The 21667-nt window shown below is 41.5% G+C and overlaps 1 protein-coding gene across 1 annotated transcript; it reads right to left on the reverse strand.

Annotated features, from left to right (window-relative positions):
* Positions 1-10683: 10683 nt before the first annotated feature.
* LOC138871326 (uncharacterized) lies at positions 10684-11238 on the reverse strand. Its single transcript, XM_070149199.1, has 2 exons — positions 11049-11238; positions 10684-10973 (listed from the first exon to the last, which is right to left on the reverse strand). The coding sequence occupies exons 1-2, from the start codon at positions 11236-11238 to the stop codon at positions 10684-10686; spliced, it is 480 nt and encodes a 159-aa protein (XP_070005300.1).
* Between the last annotated feature and the right edge of the window lie 10429 nt (positions 11239-21667).

Consider the following 21667-nt stretch of genomic DNA (forward strand, 5'->3'; position numbering starts at 1 on the left):
TTGCACCACTGAAAACCTCTCCAATCGACGTTGCTCGTCGTCAGGCATAACTAGTACTACATAATCCCGGGCAGGTGCAACCGGCTGGGCTGGAGGTGCCCCCGGTGTCTGAAGTCCCTGCACAACCTGCTCAGGTGTGCGAGCGGCGGGAGTCTGGGTGCCTCCCCCGACCTGAGAAGTAGCTATAGCCGTAGTAACTGAAACTGCCTGAGCCAGGCCAGTGCACACTGATAGAATCTGGGCTAGGGCCTCCTGAAGGCCTGGAATAACAATCAGCACAGCCGGTGCCTGAGCTAGTCCTGCTGGAGCGTCTGTAACTGGGACCTGATCATCAACTAGGGAGGTAGGTGGATCTACAGGTGCTGCCCTAACTGTTGTGCGGGCTACACCCTTGCCCCTACCACGGCCTCGACCGCGACCTCGGCCTCTAGTGGCCCCAACTAGTGGTACTGGTGGTCATCTGTCCTGACCGGTAGCACGTGTCCTCACCATCTGTGAGAGAATAGAATAATAGAAGTTTAGTACCAGAATCAATAGATTCGCACGATAGGAATTCAAGAATGTGAAGCTTTCCTAAAGGTTATGCAGCCTCCCGAGGATAAGTACAGACGTTCCGTACCAATCCGTGAGACTCTTCTAAACCGGCTCATGACCTGTGAGACCTATGTAACCTAGGCTCTGATATCAACCTGTCACGACCCCAAACACCCTGGGCGTGATGGCGCCTATCACAGTACTAGGCCAGCCGAAACAACACGAAATATTTAAAAGTCTTTTGTAAATTCATTTTCTAATTAGATATAATCTAAAATATTTCATTTTAATATATCAAAAATACATGGAAAAAAGCAAATACGTAAGTACATTAACACAGCCCGATCCTGGTGTCACTAGTCAATAGCCATTAAATACAACCCAATACTGTCTGCTCAATACAAAATAAGATTGAAATATAAAATACTAAGGATGGGAAGGAGAAAGGCAGGGCTGCGAACGCCGTGCAGCTACATTGCAATCTCCGGATAATACTCTGAAGGCAACGATCGTCTCTCACTCGGAGGTTCTGGTACCTAGATTTGCACACAAGGTGCAGGGAGTAATGTGAGTACGCCAACTCATTAAGTAACCAAAGTAAATAAATGCTGGGTGTAGAGATGAGCATTTAAAATCATATACGTATAACATAGAATCTCAACAGAAATATTAAAGTCAAATCTATAGTTCAATTTCCAAAAATCTCGTAAAAACTCCAGTTTCGATGAAAGTTATTTAAAACATTTGTTTAACATTTTTCAATAGAGGCACAATATAAAAGAAGAGTGAAAATAGTGATTTCATAAACGAGCCCCTCGGGCAAAGTATCACCCATATATATGGCCCCTCGGGCAAGCCTCTCAGTCACTCGTGACTCAACTCTCGTCAATAAGCACTCACATTCCCACTCAATAGACATCTCATAATAATTACCGCTACGGCGTGCAGCCTGATCCGTAAATATATATAGTTGACTACGCTTACTGGGGGTGTACAGACTCCGGAGGGGCTCCTATAGCCCAAGCGCTATATCGCTGCGGTGTGCAACCCGATCCATATACATATAAATATCGCTGCGGCGTGCAACCCGTTTCATAATTATATATATAATACTCACCATCGGGTCCTCGACCTCTCTCAGTGATCAACCTCACAGCCACTCGTTCATTTCAGTGAAAATCAGGAAACTTAGCCCAAACAGTTTTCATATATGTAAAAGTGGAGTAATGAAACTGAATCAAACAATAAGCAGGAAAAATCATGACTGAGGATATGCTTTTGAATCAAAATAGTGTGAGGATAGTAGTAAAATACCCCTGAGGGTCCAAATAGTTCGACATAAGGCCCCAAACATGGTATTCAGCCCAAGTTAACAGATTCATTTCTACAATACATAGATATCATATAGACAACAACGACCCAGTAAAGTCCCACTAAGTGGTGTTTGGGGAGGGTAGTGTGTACGCAGACCTTACCCCTACCCCGATAGGGTAGAGAGGCTGTTTCCGATAGACCCTCGGCTCAGGAAGATGAAAATAAAATAAGAAAATAAGAAAAGATAATTCATCAGTAACGTCAACATAACCATAGAAATAATGACAGCATCCTAAAAACCATAAAATAGATGACATGCAATAACCATAACCCACAACTAAGGTCTAGAGCTATGGAAAACAGTAAGGTTAGTGTGAACTATACATTAACCACAAGCCTTTCTAGGACCAACCTACTCAAACTCACTTCACCCTCGGAATGGAGGAGGAGAAGCTCGACTACCACCCTATCCTACAACCCTAATGCTCGACCTCCAAACCTTCCTATCAAGGGCCATGTCCTCGGAAATCTGCAATCGTGCCAGGTCCTGCCTGATCACCTCTCCTCAATACTTCTTAGGCCATCCTCTACCTCTTCTCGAACCCACTAAAGCCAGTAGCTCACACCTCCTCACCGGAGCATCCAGGCTTCTCCTCCGCACGTGCCCGAACCATCTGAGCCTCGTTTCCCGCATCTTGTCTTCCACAGAGGCCACACCTACCTTCTCCCGAATGTTGTCATTCCTAATCTTATCTATCCTAGTGCGCCCGCACATACACCTCAACATCATCATCTCATCTACCTTCATCTTCTGGATATGAGAGTTCTTAACTGGCCAGCACTCTGCCCCATACAACATGGCCGGTCTAACCACCGCCCTATAAAACTTACCTTTGAGTATCGGTGGCACTTTCTTGTCACATAAGACTCCAGATACTAGCCTCCATTTCGTCTACCCCACTCCTATGCGGTGAGTGACGTCCTCGTCAATCTCTCCATCCCCTTGAATAACCGACCCAAGGTACTTGAAACTACCTCTCTTGGGGATGACCTGTGATCCAAGCCTCACATCCATGCCTACTTCCCTCGACTCGGTGCTGAACTTACCCTCCAGGTACTCCGTCTTAGTCCTGCTCAATTTGAAACCCTTAGACTCGAGGGCCTGTCTCCAAACCTCCACCCTCACATTAACATCGTCCCACGTCTCATCAATTAGTACTATGTCATCAGCGAATAACATACACCATGGCACTTCCCCTTGAATATGGTGTGTTAGTGCATCCATTACTAAGGCAAATAAGAACAGGCTAAGCGCTGATCCTTGGTGTAACCCCATAACAACCGGGAAATACTCCGAGTCGCCTCCCCCAGTCCTTACCCTAGTCTTAGCTCCATCATACATGTCCTTGATCGCTCTAACATATGATACCGGCACACCTTTTACCTCCAGACACCTCTATAGCACCTCCCTAGGGACCTTGTCACGCTTTATCTAAGTCAATAAACACCATGTGCAGATCTTTTTTCCTATCCCTGTACTGTTCCACCAACCTCCTAATAAGATGGATAGCTTCCGTGGTCGAGCGTTCCGGCATAAACCCAAACTGGTTGTCAGATATAGACACTATCTTCCTCACCCTCGCCTCCACCACCCTCTCCCAAACTTTCATGGTATGACTTAGTAACTTGATACCCCTATAGTTGTTACAACACTGAATATCACCTTTGTTCTTGTACAATGGAACCACTGTACTCCACCTCCACTCATCTGACATCCTCTTCGTCCTGAAAATAACATTAAATAGCCTTGTCAACCACTCCAAGCCTGCTCTACCCACATACTTCCAGAACTCAACCGGAATTTCATCTGGCCCGGTCGCTCTGCCCCGACTCATCTTACGCACAGCCCCCACGACCTCCTCCAACTTAATACGCCTATAATACCCAAAGTCTCGAAGACTCTCTGAATGCCCCAGATCCCCTAGCACTATATCACGGTCCCCTTCCTCATTTAAAAGACCTTGAAAGTACATCTGCCATCTCTGTTTAATTTGGGACTCCCCTATCAAGACTCTACCGTCCTCGTCTTTAATGCACCTCACTTGATCCAGATCCCGAGCCTTCCTCTCCCTTGCTTTAGCCAATCGAAACAACTTCTTATCCCCAACTTTTTCCCCTAATTCCTCATACAATCGGCCAAATACTGCATTCTTAGCCTCCGTGACCGCTAGCTTAGCCTCCTTTCTTGCTACCTTGTACCCCTCTCTATTCGCTCTCCTCTCCTTCTCGCATGTGCTCCCTACCAACTTCATATACGCTTCCTTCTTTGCCTCCACTTTGCCTTGGACTATGTCATTCCACCACCAGTCGCCTTGGTGCCTATAGATATCATATAAAGTTTATCATACAGATATCATATAGAGTTTATTAAAATATGCTACTCTACAGTTTCCACAGGACAAACCAACTCACAATCCCTACAGGTGCACGCCCATCACCTAGCATGTACGTCACCTCACTTATCAAAACAGTACGAAATTCCGGGTTTCATACCATTAAGTCCAGATTTACAAGAGTTACTTACCTTAAACCAAACGAGAATCTACTCCGCAACGCCCTTGCCTCTCGACTCGGCCTCAAATCATCCTGAATCTATCCAAAATCAGAATCATAACATCAATACAACCAAAGGGACGAAGCCCACGCAAAAATTATCAAATTAAACTCAAAATCCCGAAATTGGTCAAACCCGACCCCCGAGCCCACGTCTCGAAATCAAATAAAAATCATAACACTAGAATCCTTATCCTCTTACGATTCTATACATACCAAAATCATCAAAATCGGACCTCAAATAGCCCCTCAAATCATCAATTTAAACTCTTCAATTTCAAGCCCTAATTTTCCAATTTTTCACCCCTAATCTCTTCAGTTTCCATGTTTAATCAACTGGAATTCACCATAGATACGATTATTAAGTTCAAAAATCTTACCTCAACAAGAATCCCCTTGATTTCCTCTTCAAAACCCTCCAAAAGCTTCAATCCCGACTTCAAAAATGGTGGAATGGGCTAAATTTCGCGAAAGGGGAACTAATATAGTTTCTGCCCAGGGATTCCACATCTGCGGCCTAAATCTCGCTTCTGTGGACCGTACCTACAATCAACTTAACCGCATCTGCGGTTTTTCATTAATTTCCTCAGACGCTGCACCTGCGACCCAGGTCTCGCAGATGCGATCCAGACCTCGCTCCTGCAATCCTTGCCACTTCTGCGGCTCGCACCTGCGATCCCCAATCCGCAGGTGCGGTTATGACAGAAAAAAGAACACTCAAAACAACATCGAAACACCAAATCGCCCTCGGATTCAAGCCTAAGGATTTCAAAACTTCTCAATTCCGTAACCGATCCAAAAATCTATCAAACCTCATCCGAATGACCTGAAATTTTGCACACACTTCACAAATGACACAACGGACCTACACCAATTTCCGGAATTCCATTCCGACCCCGATATCAAGATTTCCACTACCAACCAAAAAATGTTAAATTTCCAATTTCGCCAATTCAAGCCTAAATCTACCACGGACCTTCAAAATATATTCCGAACACGCTTCTATGTCCAAAATCACCTAACGAAGCTATCCGAACCATCAAAATTCACATCCGAGGCTTTCTACTCATAAGTCAACATCCAGTTGACTTTTCCAACTTAAACTTCTAAATTAGAGACTAAGTATCTCATTCCACTCCAAGACCATTTCGAACCCGAAACAACCAATACAATAAGATGAAATATAGCTGAACAACATATAAAGAAGCAGAAATAGGGTGAACGGGATTGTAACTCATGAAATGATCGGCCAGGTCGTTACACTGGGGGTTTGAAGTCCCATCATACTTCGGCACGTCGGGCATTTTGAACTACTTTAGGATTAATTCTGGTGTCGCGCTTGGTTTGTACGGTAACTGAGTATACTTCTTTGAGTCCGGCCCTTTCAGCACCGGTGGTGCACTGGGGATTTGCTCCATGCGGGCTTTTACTTCCCTCATAAACTGTAAGAGTTTGTTCTTGAAGGGATCATTCTCGTTCTTGTGACCGGACCCGCTCCCCCTGGCCCCATCAGAGCCAACCTCGCCCCTCGAGGTGTTGCTGTCAGTCCTCTGCACTGTTTGATTCGCGGGAGCATCGAGAGTAACCGGACCTCGTCCACTCGCGTTATTGGACGCCCCAGACAACGCCTGCTTCAGCTCCGTCATAACCTTATCCTACCATGTGAGATGGCCTAGAATGACCTTTTTTGCTCCAGCGGGACCCTTATCGCTTCAAGAACATGCTCCTCTTCAGCATCATCGGGAATCGCCTTCCGAACACGCTCGCAGTACAGCCTGATGTTGACCGGCGTAGCATCGTTTTTCTCATTGCGGGTATTGCTGATTGAATCCTCGTACTGAGGCTGGTTTCCTCGGGTCTCAAGATTATGTGTGTTGTTAATACCATTATCTGCCATTTTTAATGATTTTTCTAAGACAAGTAATCAAAACATGTTAGTAAAAGAGGCAAGGATTAACATAACTACATGACTGTCTAGGCCCCACTGTGGGCACCAAACTGTTTACCCGTAAAATGGTACAGTTGAATTTATACGTAGTTTCTAGACAAGTGAATTAATTCAATCGTGAAAAAATAAAAGAATTGAAGAAATGTGTAACACTTAGCCTTAGATGAAGACGAAATAGCAGAAATAGCAATTCCGGGAGCGAGGCTTCCGGGCACAACAGTAATGAAATCAAAAAGTAAGAAGATAAAATTGTATAGAGCTTTGAATAGACTATAGCATAAGTTTACTAGAGAATTTGTTTCTTTTACAATGATAACAGAGCTCACTATTTATAGTTGCACCTAGGGAACAAGGTCCTAGGATCATGCCCTTCTTGAATGTCAATTATGAGGGTCATTGAAGAATGTGTAACAGTGAGCATAAATGACAAATTCTTTGTAACGAGCAGTGTACTAAATATTGTAGAATATTCTCCATTAAATACTATCGGGTGTCGGGTATTTATTGCATCTTTATGAGCGTCATTCTTTTAGGTGACAAATGGAACAGTTGTCTTCGGCTTTAACTATCCTTTGCATTCGGCTCCACGTGTCACTCTCTTATGCAACTATTTAGCATTGCATATTTTACCTTATACAGGTATCAGAATGTAACTTATATACGGTCCTTGTCATTAACAACTTCAAATTGTTATAACAAGTTATTTATGAATTTAATATTATAAGAATTTCTACAAATATTATGTTAATCGATTATAATCAGTAATTTATCTCTTTATTTATATTAACCAAATTAATACACAATTGCTTATCATTAGTATCACCTTAACAAGATTTATTATTATTATTATTATTATTATTATTATGTATGGTTAGTACACTTTAATTTAATTTCCAAAGTATGATAAAATATTTAGCCGGCAATGTAGGATGCATTATATAGTCAAAGACGACGGAAGCTGGCCGGTCAAAGAGTAACATCATGTTCTCTTATGTTCCTACATGCTTTTCACCCTAGCATAATACGCTGGTCTTAACTCAGTTTTAGCTAGGTAGAACGATAAAGTTTTTTTAATCCTTAATTGAGGTCCTGTAGTTTGGGAATGAAGTTCTTGTTGGCAAAAACACTTGAACCTTTCATAATGAGCTCTCTAACTTAAATTTCATCAAAAGCCACTGGCCTGTTTTGTTGACTTCTTCTTCATATTGCTTTTCAATGCACAACCTCTTTCAACATTCTCTTCCTCTTTCAGGGTCTTCCTGTTTAAAAGGTCACATCATAGGAAATTAGACTAAGACTATGTAGACACTCAGGTGTCGTTTAGTAGGGTGTATAAGAATAGTAAAATATAGTATATTGTACCAATTTTATTGTGCGTGTGTTGCACGTGAATTTTACATATGTCAATAAATTTATATAGAATATAGATTTAGAAAGAATTATGAGTATAAAAGCTTGAACTCATAATAAAGATTAAACAAGATTAGGAAAATTTAATCTTTAACTTAATTCTCTAACTAAAACAAAATAATAATGAAATTGCTATCAACTACTGTAAACCGTGTTCATAAGCTAAATATTCAGTAGTATTTTTCTATAATTTATAAATGTTTATTAACCTTGCTAGATGGTCTAATAACTATGGAGGGAATTACAAATGTCATAATGCACTTCAAAGTATCTATAACTAACATTTATATTTTTAAGTTCCTTTATTATATTTATATTTCCGTTAACTTCTCTTCAAATATATACATCATAAAGAGTCTTAACAAGAAAATCATTGTTATTTGGTAAACCCTTAATTTAAATAATAATTGACTTCTTAAAACAAATTTAAAGCAATAATGATGTTCTACGTTAATACATAGAAGGAAAGGTGTTCAAATATTACATAAAGGAAATAATTCTAGTTCATATAAGGAAAAAATTAATAAGTACTAAAATTTTAGTTGATTTCAAAGTACTATATTTTAGAAAAATAATTAAATGACTATTCATAAATATTAGGGAACTAATTAAATAATTAATCCTACATATTAGAAAATTAAGTAAATGACTATTTTGTCTAGTGCAAACTTTATTTTTAAAGGGGTAAAAAAGTCGAACGACATTTCGCTAAGGATCTTCATACTTTTAATATAGTATATAATTTGTATATTTTATGTAAGATCTTATTTTGTTGCTTGAATTTTTTTAAATTTTTAAAGTCAATAAATCTTTAATATCTTAAGTAAATTTAAGATATATAAAGTTTAGTTGATTTCAAACTACTAAATATTAGGAAAATAATTAAATAACTATTTCTAAATATTAGGAAATCAATTAAATGATTATTTTTAAAATTAGAAAAATAACTAAAGGACTATTTTGTCTGGTATGAACTCTCATTTTAAAGGGTAAAAAAGGCAAACGACATTTCGTTAAGGGTCTTCATGTTTGAATATAGTATAGATAGATATAGATTAGTATTTTTAAGATTAATAATATTAAGGTTAATTAGGCTAGGTTTTTTCTTATCCACTGTTTGCTTTGATGTATTAAAATAACATGCATTAGGGTGTATACATGCTTATTCATGTATTAAAAATTATGGTATTAATAATGTCATGGTTTGTTATGTATTAGCTATATATAGGATAATACCAAATAAAATGTATAACTAATACACATGTATTAATTATACATAGGTTGATAAATACTATCAGACAAGAGATTAAAAATACAACAACAACAACAACAACCCAGTAAAATCCCACTAGTGGGATCTGGGGAGGGTAGTGTGTATGCAGACCTTACCCCTACCCCGAAGGAGTAGAGAGGTTGTTTCCGAAAGACCCTCGGCTCAAAAAGACAAAAAGACAAAAGAAGACAATATTAGTAACACCACAGAAATAATATGGAAGAATATATATATATATATATATGATATATATTCTTCCATATTATTTCTGTGGTGTTACTAATATTGTCTCTACCAAACTAGTCTCACAAAGTTATGGCATAAGACAAGACTCAACTACCTCTTAACCTACAACCCTAATACTCGACCTCCACATGTTCCTATCGAGTGTCATGTCCTCGGGAATATGAAGCATCATCATATCCTGCCTAATCACCTCCCCCCAATACTTCTTAGGCCACCCTCTACCTCTTCTCAGGCCCTCCGCAACCAGCCATTCGCAGCTCCTTACCGAAGCATCTGGGCTTCTCTGCTGAACGTGCCCGAACCACCTAAGCCTTGCTTCCCGCATCTTGTCATCAATGGGAGCCACGCACACCTTCTCCCGAATAACATCATTCCTAATCTTATCCATCCTACTATTCCCACACATCCACCTCAACATCCTCATTTCTGCTACCTTCATCTTCTAGATATGTGATTTCTTAACCGGCCAACACTCACCCCCATATATTATGACCGGCCTAACCACCGCTTTATAGAACTTACCTTTGAGTATCAGTGGCACTCTCTTGTCACACAATACTCCAGATGCTAACCTCTATTTCATCCATCCTACCCCGATACGGTATGTAACATCCTCGTCGATCTCCCCTCCCCCTTGGATAACCGACCCAAGGTACTTGAAGTTGTCTCTACTCGGGATGACCTGTGATTCAAGCCTCACATCCACGTCCACTTCCCTCTGCTCAGCACTGAACTTACACTCCAAGTATTCCGTCTTTGACTTGCTAAGCTTGAAACCTTTAGATTCAAGAGCTTGTCTCCAAACCTCCAACCTCTCGTTAACACCGGTTCGCAACTCATCAATCAAAACTATGTCATCGGCGAATAGCATGCACCATGGCACATCCCCTTGAATGTGATGTGTCAACGCGTCCACCACCAGGGTGAATAGGAACGGACTGAGCGCAGAACCTTGGTGTAACCCCATAACAACCAGAAAATCCTCAGAGTCGCCTCCTACTGTCCTAACCGGAGTCTTTGCCCCATCATACATGTCCTTAATCGCCAAAATGTAGGGAACCGACACGCCTTTTGCCTTCAAGCTTCTCCAGAGAACTTCTCTAGGAACCTTGTCATATGCTTTTTCTAGGTCAATAAACACCATGTGCAGGTCTTTCTTTCTATCTCTGTAGTGTTCAACCAACCTCCTAACAAGGTGTATAACTTCAGTGGTAGAACGACCCGGCATGTAACCAAATTAGTTGTCGGAAACGGACACCGTCATCCTCAACCTTGCTTCAACCACCCTCTCCCATACTTTCATAGTATGACTCAGTAATTTGATACCCCTATAATTGTTACAACTCTAGATATCACCTTTGTTATTATACAATGGGACCACCATACTCCACCTAAACTCATCCGGCATCCTCTTTGACTTAAAAACAACATTCAACAACCTAGTCAACCACTCCAAACCTGTTTTCCTCACACATTTCCTAAATTCTACCGGAATCTCGTCAGGTCCGGTCGCTTTGCCCCTACTCATCTTACTCATAGCTCCAACGACCTCCTCAACATTGATGCGCCTGCAGTACCCAGAGTCGTTGTGACTCTCGGAATGCTCCAATTCACCAAGCACAATATCCTGATCCCCTACTTCATTAAGAAGTTTTTGAAAGTAAGTCTGTCATCTCCTCTTAATCCGGGAATCTTCCATCAATACTCTACCATCGTCATACTTGATGCATCTCACTCGGTCTAAATCTCGAGCTTTCCTCTCTCTCAGCTTGGCTAGCCTAAATAACTTCTTCTCCCTTCCTTTTTCCCCTAGTTCCTCATACATACGACTATAAGCCGCAGTCTTAGCCTCCATGACCGCCAGCTTCGCTTCCTTCCTAGCTACCTTATACCTCTCCATGCGTGCTCGCCTCTCCCCCTCAGCTATGCTCCCCAGTAATATATGTGTTACTTTCTCCTAGTACATTTTACCGAACGACCCCTGAGATTTTATTTGCCTAAACCTTTGGTATTGATACCATACCAAGTAACGGGAGGCAATAAAGGAGAAGTGTGAAAGAGGGAATTAATTACCAATATACTGCATCAATTAGATTGATAATATACAACAATAACACCAAATCCGATATATTTTCATATGTGGGATCTAAGGAGGAAGATGTGTATGCATACTTTACCCGTACCTAGTAAAAGTAGAGAGACATTTTCTAATAGACCCTCGACTCGAAGACGAAAAAATACAAAAAAAGAAGAGAGAATAAAACGAAGAAGGAAGAAGTAGTACTAAATAGTAACAACAGGAAATATGATAATCGAAGCGAACTAAACAACACGACTTAATATAGATCTAAGAATATGAAGATACATGAGTGCTACTAGTACTACTGGTAAAAAAAGGAATTTTTTTAACTACATACTAATCTTTACCCTAATCCTCGACCTCAACATCCTCCTATCAAAGGTCATGTCCTCAGTGAGCTAACAGCACCATGTCCTTCCTAATCACAGACCCAGTACTTCTTCGGCTTGCCTCGACCTCTTCTCAAACCTCCATGGTCAACCTCTCACATTTTCTAACAGGAGAATCAATGTTTCTCCTCTTAATGTGCCTGAACAATCTCAGCCCCGACTCTCACTTCTTGTCCTCCACAAAGACCACTCCCATTTTATCCCAAATAACTTCATTCCTAATTTTATTTCTTATGGTATATCCACTCATCCATTTCAACATCCTCATTTTCGTTATTTTCATCTTCTAAACATGGGAGTTCTCGACTCGCCAACACTCAGCCCCATGCAATATGGTTGGTCTAACCACCACTTTATATAATTTACCATTTAGTCTTTGTTGCACATTCTTATCATATAAAACATCGTATGCGAGCCTATTTTTCATCCATTCCACTCCAATACTATGTGTGACATCATTGTCAATCTCCTCGTTACCTTGGATTATAGATCCGAGATACTTGAAACTACCTCTTTTAGGGATAACTTGAGTATCAAGCTTCAGATCAACATCCGCCTTATGAATCAGTTCACTGAATTTGCAGTCTAAGTATTTTATTTTGGTCCTGCTCAAATTGAAATCATTAGACTCCAGGGTCTGTCTCCAAGCCTCCAACGTTATACCTACCTCTCGTCTCTTCAATCAATAATATGCCATTGACAAATAACATACACCATGGTACCTCCCATTGGATGTGTCGCATCAACACCTCTATTGTCAAAGAAAATAAAAATGGGTTAAGAGCTCCCTAGTGCAACCCCATCACAACTGGAAAGTATTCCATGTCACCTCCCACAGTCCTCATCCGAGTCTAAGAACCATCATACATATCCTTAATCACCCAAGTGTAAGCAACTGAAACGCTGCAAACCATAGGCGGTCCCTCTTTGCTGGAAAATTACACAGTACATCTAAGGCAAAATCTGATATGTACCTCTACATATTATATTTTAAATCCCATGCACAGACACATATTTAAATGGTCAAAGGGGGTTCAAAATCTTTATTAGATTGTTGGTTTAATTCCCACTGGCCATAGTCTCTTTTAATTTTTTAACTTCTTTTTTTTTGAACCCCCTTAGCGGAAATCTTGCCTTTGCCACTGCCGCTAACTTCCAAATACCTCCACAGAACTTCCCCGGGACATTGTTGTATGCTTTCTCAAGGTCATTGAACATCATATTCAAGTCCTTATTCCTTCCCCTATACTGCTCCATTAATCTCCTCACCAGATGAATAGCTTTCATAGTCGAATATCCCTGCATGAATCCGAACTAGTTCTCAGAAATAGACACGTTTCTCCTCATTTTGACTTCCACCACCCTCTCCCAAACATTCATAGTGTGGCTTATCAACTATGAAAAGCATCGCACAAGAATTTCATATGTAATTTATTTGTATACGGTCGAAACTGGGTTCATCTATTATGTAGCAAATCAAGACTGAACATGACAAGTTAAAGCTCGATCTCGATTTTGTCAAACCGAGGTACGAAGTTACAGCATCGAGCTCGTGATCCCGGGACCGAACATGATCGAGACCAAATAAGATCGGGGGAAATCTACCAAGCCGAATATCATAGGGCCAAGATATCTGCGATCAGTTGAAGATCACGACAGCAATCTCGGCACATATTAAGGAGAGGCCGGTTAATTAGTAAATCATGAGATTTTTTTACCTTGTATAGAGTTTTTTCAAGAGTAGGAGACCTACTATATAAATGGTCACACATTGAAATACGCAATACAAAGCAATATACTGTTATTTCTAGCTCTTATCACCTTGTTATTCTATTTTTACATCAGTAGAGGCATTTCTTGGTTCGAGGGTGATCGAACTCTAAGGCCAAGGTTGTTTAATTTGTGTGGTTTGCATTATTTTCTTATCGTCAATTTCAATATTAATTTGTCTTCTTAATTTATACCAAGTTATATCGCGTATCCTTAAAACTGCGTATAAGTTCAATTGTTATACATTTTTTTAGGGTAAATAGTTTGGCGCCCACAGCGGGGATAAGGATAATAGTGGTTACTCGGTACAAACTTTCATAACACATACTATTTTTCACTTGTTCTTTGAAGTATCTTTGATTCCAAGGTCAAACTGTCAAACTCTCAGTCATCACCCCTTCACATTGACAATGATTTCGGCTACGACGGCGAGAATGATACATAGCACCAGGAAACAACGTACCCCCGGTCGATCTCGATGGAGTTACGGCTGTAGATCTAATCGACCTCAACTCACATGTAGCCCTCAACGCAAATTTGGCTGTCGATTCCGAGGGTAGCATCCACAAGGACGTTCGATCAGCCTCTCAAAGAACAAATGATGGCGGGATCAAACTGCGGGTGATCTTCGAAATGTTGCAGGCTCAACGGGAAGTGATAGCCTAGCTTTAAAACCAGAATCACCCACCGAGCAGGATCGAGCCCGAGCCATCACATGAAGTTGTCCATAGGGTCAACTCGGTTTCGAGGAAATCGAACGAGAAGGAATCAGGGACCGATCCTGCATTTTCTTTTATTTTGGACTAACATTTGCAGGTAATCAACAAGAAGCAGCACGAAGTTAGGTCTGAAAGCAAGCGTTGCACTCTTTTATCCATAGACCGGTTTTGTCTTAAATGTGATTTTTCGGCAAGGTTTTTAATGAGGCAACAGTGGATCGTGCTAACTTAGAGTCAAAGGCCAATCGTGAACCAGTGTCAAAGATTGCATTTACAGTATCCGAGGTTTCTCTATAATCAACCTCAAATACTGGGGGCATTACCCTCGGATATTGACTTTAGCAAGGAAATTACTTCGTAATGGAAGGGTCTCGATAGATAGGATTTGTTGTAAGGGCCAAACGGTCAAATGAACCATGCCCACATAGATTGCTCGAGCCCTGGCATAAGACATGTACGCATGTATAACTATTTTGCACAAGAATAAAGAGAAGTACTTTCCTTGCATCGTTGGGCTCGTGACCCCGGGACCGAACAAAATCGAGACCAAACAAGATCGAGGAAAATTTACCGAGTCAAATAACAGAAGGCCAAAATATCCGTGATTAGTTGGAAATCACGGTGAAAATCGCGGTACGTATCAAGGAGAGGCCGATTAATTAGCAAATCATGAGATTTTTTACCTTGTATAGAGTTTTATCAAGAGTAAGATGCCCCTACTATATAAAGGGGAGTCTGATCATTTGTAACACATATTAAAATATGCAATACAAAGCAATTTACTGTTATTTCTAGCTCTTATCACCTTGTTATTCTGTTCCTACATCAGAAGAGGTAGCTCTTAGCTCGAGAGTAATCGAACTCTGAGGCCAAGGCTGTTCAATTTGTGTGGTTTGCATTTATTTTCTTATCATTAATTTCAATATTAATCTGTCTTCTTAATTTGTGCCAAGTTATATCACATATCCTAAAAACCGCGTATAAATTCCATTGTTATCCGTTTTTAGGGTAAACAGTTTGGCGCCCACCGTAGGGCTAAGGATAATAGTGGTTACTCGGTACAAACTTTCATAACACACACTATTTTTCACTTGTTCTTTGAAGTATCTTTAATTCCAGGGTCAAAATGTTGAACTCCCAGTCACCATCCCTTCACGTTGACAATGGTTTCGGCCACCACGGCAAGAATGAAAATATACCACCTAGAAACGACGTGCCCCCGATCGATCTCAATGGAGTTCCGACTGTAGATCCAATCAACGTCAGCTCACATGTAGCCCTCAATGCAAATTTGGATGTCAATCCCGAGGGTAGCATCCGCAAGGACGTTTGATTAGCCGCTCAGGGCACACATGGCAGCGAAGATAGCGGGATCAACCTGCAGGTGATCTTCAAAATGTTGCAAGCTCAACATGCAGTGATAGCCCAGCTCCAAAACCAGAATCACCCACCGAGCAGGATCGAGCCCGAGCCGATACAGGGAGTTGTCCACGAGTCGAATCGATTTCGAGGAAATCGAACGAGAAAAAATCGGGGACCGATCCTGCAATCATGAAGATGCTCGAAGAACTGACAAAACGAATTGATCGGGGGGAAAAGAAGATCGAGGAAAATGATAAGAAGGTGGAAACTTACAACTCTAGGGTCGATCAAATCCCAGGGGAACCACCGATATTGAAAGGTTTGAACTCCAAAAAGTTCGTGCAAAAGCCTTTCCCCCTAAGTGCGGCTCCCAAGCTGATCCCTAAGAAATTCCAAAAGCCCGAGATTCTTAAATACAACAGAATGACCGACCCAAACGAGCATGTCACCTCTTACACATATTCCATCAAAGGGAATGATCTAGAGGATGACGAGATCGATAAAGAAATTCGGAGAGACCCTGTCAAAAGGGGCTATGATATGGTACCACAATTTAGCACCTAATTATATTTACTCATTTGCTATCCTTGCAGATTCTTTCTTAAAGAACACACTGGAGCTATCAGGGTTGAAACCAGGAAATCAGACCTTTTCAAGGTAAGGCAGAAGGAAGTTGCTCCGAGAATTTGTGTCTCGATTTCAAATGGAACAGATTGATCTATCACCGTCCGTTGATGATTAGGCTATTCAAGCTTTCACCTGAGGACTCAATGTTCGAAGCTCAGTGGCTTCGCAGCAGTTGAAGAGAATTTGCTAGAGTACCCGGCTGTTACTTGGGCCGATATGCATAATCGATATCAATGAAAAATCAGGGTCAAGGATGATCAACTTGCTCCTTTCGGGTCCGTTTATCTTATCAGACCCGATGACAGAATCAAGAGGGATATTGACCGAGAATCGAGATTGAACAAGGTTCGATATCATCCATATTGTGGAGACCATAGGAACATCGGATCTGGGCAGAATCATGTACAAAATGAAAGGAGAAGTGATCGAGGGCAAAGCTCTCGAGGGCACATGAACAAGGACGGTTTCGACAAGCCTATAGGACCCAAAGAAGAACCTCGATTATCATAATACAACTTTAATGTTGATGCAACCACCATCGTGTCAGCTATCGGGCGTATCAAAGATACCAGATGACCTCGACCTCTACAAACCGATCCAGCTTGAAGAGATCCCAACCAAATGTCTGAATATCATGGCACCCATGGCCACAGAACAAAAGATTGTCGACAATTGAGAGAAGAGGTAGCCCGGTTATTCAACAACGGGCATCTTTGGGAGTTTTTGAGCAACCGAGCAAAGAATTATTTCAGAAAAAGGGATTATAGTAAACAAAACGAGCAAGAAGAACCTCAACACATCATTCATATGATCATCGGAGGGGTCGATGTTCCTCAACGGTCCAATGTTAAAGCACATCAAAGTATCAATTATGAGGTAAAAACGGACTCGAGATTACGTACCAGAAGGAACTGCAAAAGAAATCATACAGTCCCACAATGATGCACTGGTAATTTCTGTACTCGTGAATAAAACTCGAGTTAAACGTGTGTTAATTGATCTAGGTAGCTCGGCCAAATATCATTCAATCGAGGGTCGTAGAACAACTCGGCCTACAGGACCAGATCGTACCTACAGCCTGAGTGCTAAGTGGATTCAACATGGCTTGTGAAACTACTGGGGAGAAATAACATTTATAGTAAACGTAGCCGGAACCATCCAGGAGACCAAGTTTTGTATGATTGAAGGGGACATGAGGTATAATGCTCTATTCGGGAGACCATGAATCTACAACATGAGAGCTGTGCCCTCGACCCTTCACCAGGTGTTAAAATTTCCAATGCTAGAGGGAATTAAAACGATCTACGGGGAGCAGCCCGCCACAAAGGAAATGTTTGCCATCGACGAAGTAACTCCAATATCAACACCCTCATTGATAAAGGAGCCAGATTCGAAAACAAAACAGGAAGCCAAATAGCAATCACCGATACCGGCCTCGACAAACTGGACAAATAGGGGACTGATGAAGATGATGCTTACGGGATTCCTCGATCCTTCATAGTCCCCGATGACTCCGACGCTACCAAAACGGTCGAAGAGCTGGAGCAAGTCATACTAATCGAGCATCTACCCGATCGAAAGGTATACTTGGGCACGGGGTTAACTCCCGAGCTCAGAAAAAAACTCATTCAATTTCTTATTGCTAACATGGATTGTTTTGCTTGGTCCCATATCGACATGACAAGGATCCCACCGGAGATCACCACTCACAAACTAAGCCTGGACCCGAAATTCCATCCGATCAAGCAGAAAAGGAGACCACAGTCTGAGATCAAGCATGCTTTCATCACGGACGAGGTAACTAAACTCCTTAAAATAGGGTCCATCTAGAAAGTCAAATACCCGGAATGGCTAGCAAACGTAGTAGTAGTCCCTAAGAAGGGAAACAAATTGAGAATGTGTGTGGATTGCAAGGATTTAAATAATGCATGGCCCAAAGACTCTTTCCATTTTCCTAACATCGATCGCATGATCGATGCCACAACTGGCCACGAGATTCTCAATTTCCTCGATGCCTACTCCGAGTACAACCAAATACGAATGAACCTGGATGATCAAGAAAACACCTCCTTCATCACTAAGTATGGCATATACTGTTATAACTTAGTGTCATTTGGGTTAAAAAATGTTGGTGCCACATACCAACGCCTAGTAAATCGGATGTTCAAAGAACAAATAGGGAAATCTATGGAAGTTTACATTAGCGATGTGTTAGTTAAGTCTCTGCGAGCAGAGGACCATTTAAAACATTTGTAGGAAACCTTCAGTATATCGAGGAAGTATAACATAAAGCTAAATCCGGAAAAATACGCGTTCGGAGTCGGATCGGGTAAATTTCTTGGGTTTCATGGTATCCAACCGAGGAATCAAGATCAACCCCGACAAGATGAAAGCTATTGAGGATATCACAGTAGTGGACAACGTGAAGGCCGTGCAAAGACTAACCGGGCGCAAAGCTGCCCAGGGGCTATTCATCTCGAGGTCTTCCGACAAGAGTCATTGATTTTTCTCGTTGCTGAAGAAGAAAAACAACTTCATATGGACCCTAGAATGCCAATGGTCTTGGAAGAACTCAAGCGATACCTATCTAGCCCGCCACTACTTCACACACCGAAGACGAAAAAATAATTATACTTGTATTTGGCAGTATTTGAGATAACGGTAAGTGGAGTTCTAGTTCAAGAAGAGCAAGATACACAATTTCCGATTTATTATGTTAGTCGGACCTTAGGTGAGGCCAAAACTAGATATCCTCACTTAGAAAAACTGGCGCTCTCTTTGCTAAACGCCTCTATGAAACTAAAACCGTACTTTCAGTGCAACCCTATATGTGTTGTGACAACTTACCCACTGCGATTCATAATGCATAGCCTAAACTCTCGAGGCTACTGGCCAAATGGGCCGCAGAAATCAGCGGGTACGATATTGAATATCAACCTCGGACAACCATTAAGTCTCAAATCTTGGCAAATTTTATTGCTGACTTTACACAGGCCCTAATACCCGAGGTTCAAAAGAGAGTTATTGGTAAACTCGGGAACATCTTCGGGAATTTGGACCCTCCTTACAGACGGCGCATCGAACGCAAACGGGTTCGGAATTGGCACCGTACTGAAGCCACCCATATGCAATATAGTTAGGCAATCCATTAGAACTATGAAATTGACTAACAACGAGGCCAAATATGAGGCCATGATTATAGGTCTCGAACTGGCCAAAAGCTTAGGGGAGGAGGTGATCGAAGCTAAATGCGACTCCCTCCTTGTGGTAAATCAAGTTAACGGAACGTTCGAAGTCAGAGGAGAACAGATGAAAAGGTACCCGGATAAGCTATAGGTAACATTACATAGATTCAAGGAGTGGACTTTGTAGCACGTACCTCGAGATCAAAATAGTGACGCTGATGCACTGCAAACTTAGGCTCTTCGGTCGAGGACAATGAGCTTAAATCGGGGGCAGTCGTACAACTCATGAGATCGGTAGTAGAAGAAGGTCATACTGAAATAAACTCCACAACCCTAACTTGGGATTGGAGAAATAAATACGTAGAATATTTGAAGACCGGCAAAGTACCCTCAGATCCAAAAGAGTCGAGGCCCTGCGCACAAAGGCAACTCGATTTAGCTTGTCCGAGGATGGAACCTTGTTCAGAAGAATGTTTGATGGCCCACTAGCAATGTGTCTGGGACCGGGAGATACCGAGTACGTACTTAGGGCAGTCCACGAAGGCACCTGCGGGAACCACTCAAGCGCCGAATCATTGGTTCGAAAGGCAATCAGAGCCGGCTATTACTGGATCAATATGGAAAAAGATGCAAAGGAATTCATACAAAATGTGATAAATTCCAAAGACATGCTCCGATGATTCATCAACCCGGGGAACTGTTGTATTCGGTCTTGTTGCCATGGCCATTGATGAAGTGGAGAATGGACATTGTGAGCCCTCTTCCATGGACACCAGGTAAGTCTCAATTTGTCTTATTTATGACTGACTATTTTTCTAAGTGGGTTGAAGCCCATGCATACGAGAAGGTCAGGGAGAAGGAAGTTATCGACTTTATTTGGGACCACATCATATGTCAGTACGGAATGCCATCTGAAATTGTATGTGACAACGGGAATATGTTTATCGGCAGCAAAGTGACCAAGTTTCTCGAGGATCATAAGATCAAAAGAATCTTGTCCACACCTTATCACCCTAGTGGGAACGGATAAGCCAAAAAGGCCAACAAAATCATAATCCAGAACCTGAAGAAAAGGTTGACCTATGCCAAGGGAAAATGGAAGGAAATTCTGCCCGAAGTTCTTTGGGCATACCACACGACCTTGAAATCCAGTATCGGGACTACCCCGTTCTCATTGGTTTATGGCGTCGAAGCTCTAATACCGGTCAAAGTCGGGGAACCAAGTATCAGATTCTGATATGCAACAAAGAAATCAAATGACGAGGCCATGAATACGAGCCTGGAACTATTGGATAAAAGGCGTAAAGCCGTCCTTGTCCGATTGGACGCCCAAAAGCAATGGATTGAGAGGTATTATAATTGAAAGGCCAACCTTCGATACTTCAACGTCGGGGACTTAGTAATAAGAAAGTCACACTGAACACCTGGAATCTGAATGATAGGAGGTTAGGTCCAAACTGGAAAGGACCGTACCAGATTCTCGAGGTCACCGTAAAAGGATCTTATAAACTCAGAATGATGAACGAAGAACAACTATCGAGAAATTGGAATGTAACTCACCTAAAATGATATTACTGCTAAGGTACGACCCCATTCATTTCCGTCTATTTTTTACTAACACTTGCAGGTGATCGACAAGAAGTAGCATGAAGTTTTAGGTCTGAAAGCACGCGTTGCCCTCTTTTTTCCTTAGACCGATTTTGTCCCAAATGGGTTTTCCAGCAAGGTTTTTAACGAGGCAATAGTGGATCGTGCTAACTTAGAATCAAAGTCTAATCATGAATCGGTGTCGAAGGTCATGTTTATAATATCTGAGGTTCCTCTACAATCAACCTCGAATATTGGGGGCATTACCATCTTATGTTGACTTTAGCAAGGAAATTACTTTGTAATGGAAGGGGTCTCGATAGGTAGGATTTGTTGTAAGGGTCAAACGATCAAATGAACCGTGCCCACGTAGATTGCTTAAGTCCTGGCATAAAACATGTACACAGTCATCTTATGTTTTAAAATTTTCCTCTTTACATCCCTTAAAGAATTTCGTACTTTCAATCTCTTTAAGGAAACGAGCTCAAGGTCCAATTATAACTAGAGTTCGGATGATCATTCCCTCACTCGGGGACAGTCGTCCGAAAACAAACTCGAATAGATCGATCTATTAAACATCAGGGACATAAGACCTATTAGGCTACCCTCA

Source organism: Nicotiana sylvestris, chromosome 6 (assembly GCF_000393655.2).
Source record: "Nicotiana sylvestris chromosome 6, ASM39365v2, whole genome shotgun sequence".
In the NCBI taxonomy this organism is placed as follows: domain Eukaryota; kingdom Viridiplantae; phylum Streptophyta; class Magnoliopsida; order Solanales; family Solanaceae; genus Nicotiana; species Nicotiana sylvestris.

Bases quoted from the DNA above. Each gene is read 5' to 3' on its own strand.
- LOC138871326 (XM_070149199.1), bottom strand. From the start codon at position 11,238: ATGGAGAGGTATAAGGTAGCTAGGAAGGAAGCGAAGCTGGCGGTCATG. The intron at 10,974-11,048 runs GTAGAGTATTGA...TTAATGAAGTAG, and splicing joins ATGCATCAAGTATGACGATG to GGGATCAGGATATTGTGCTT.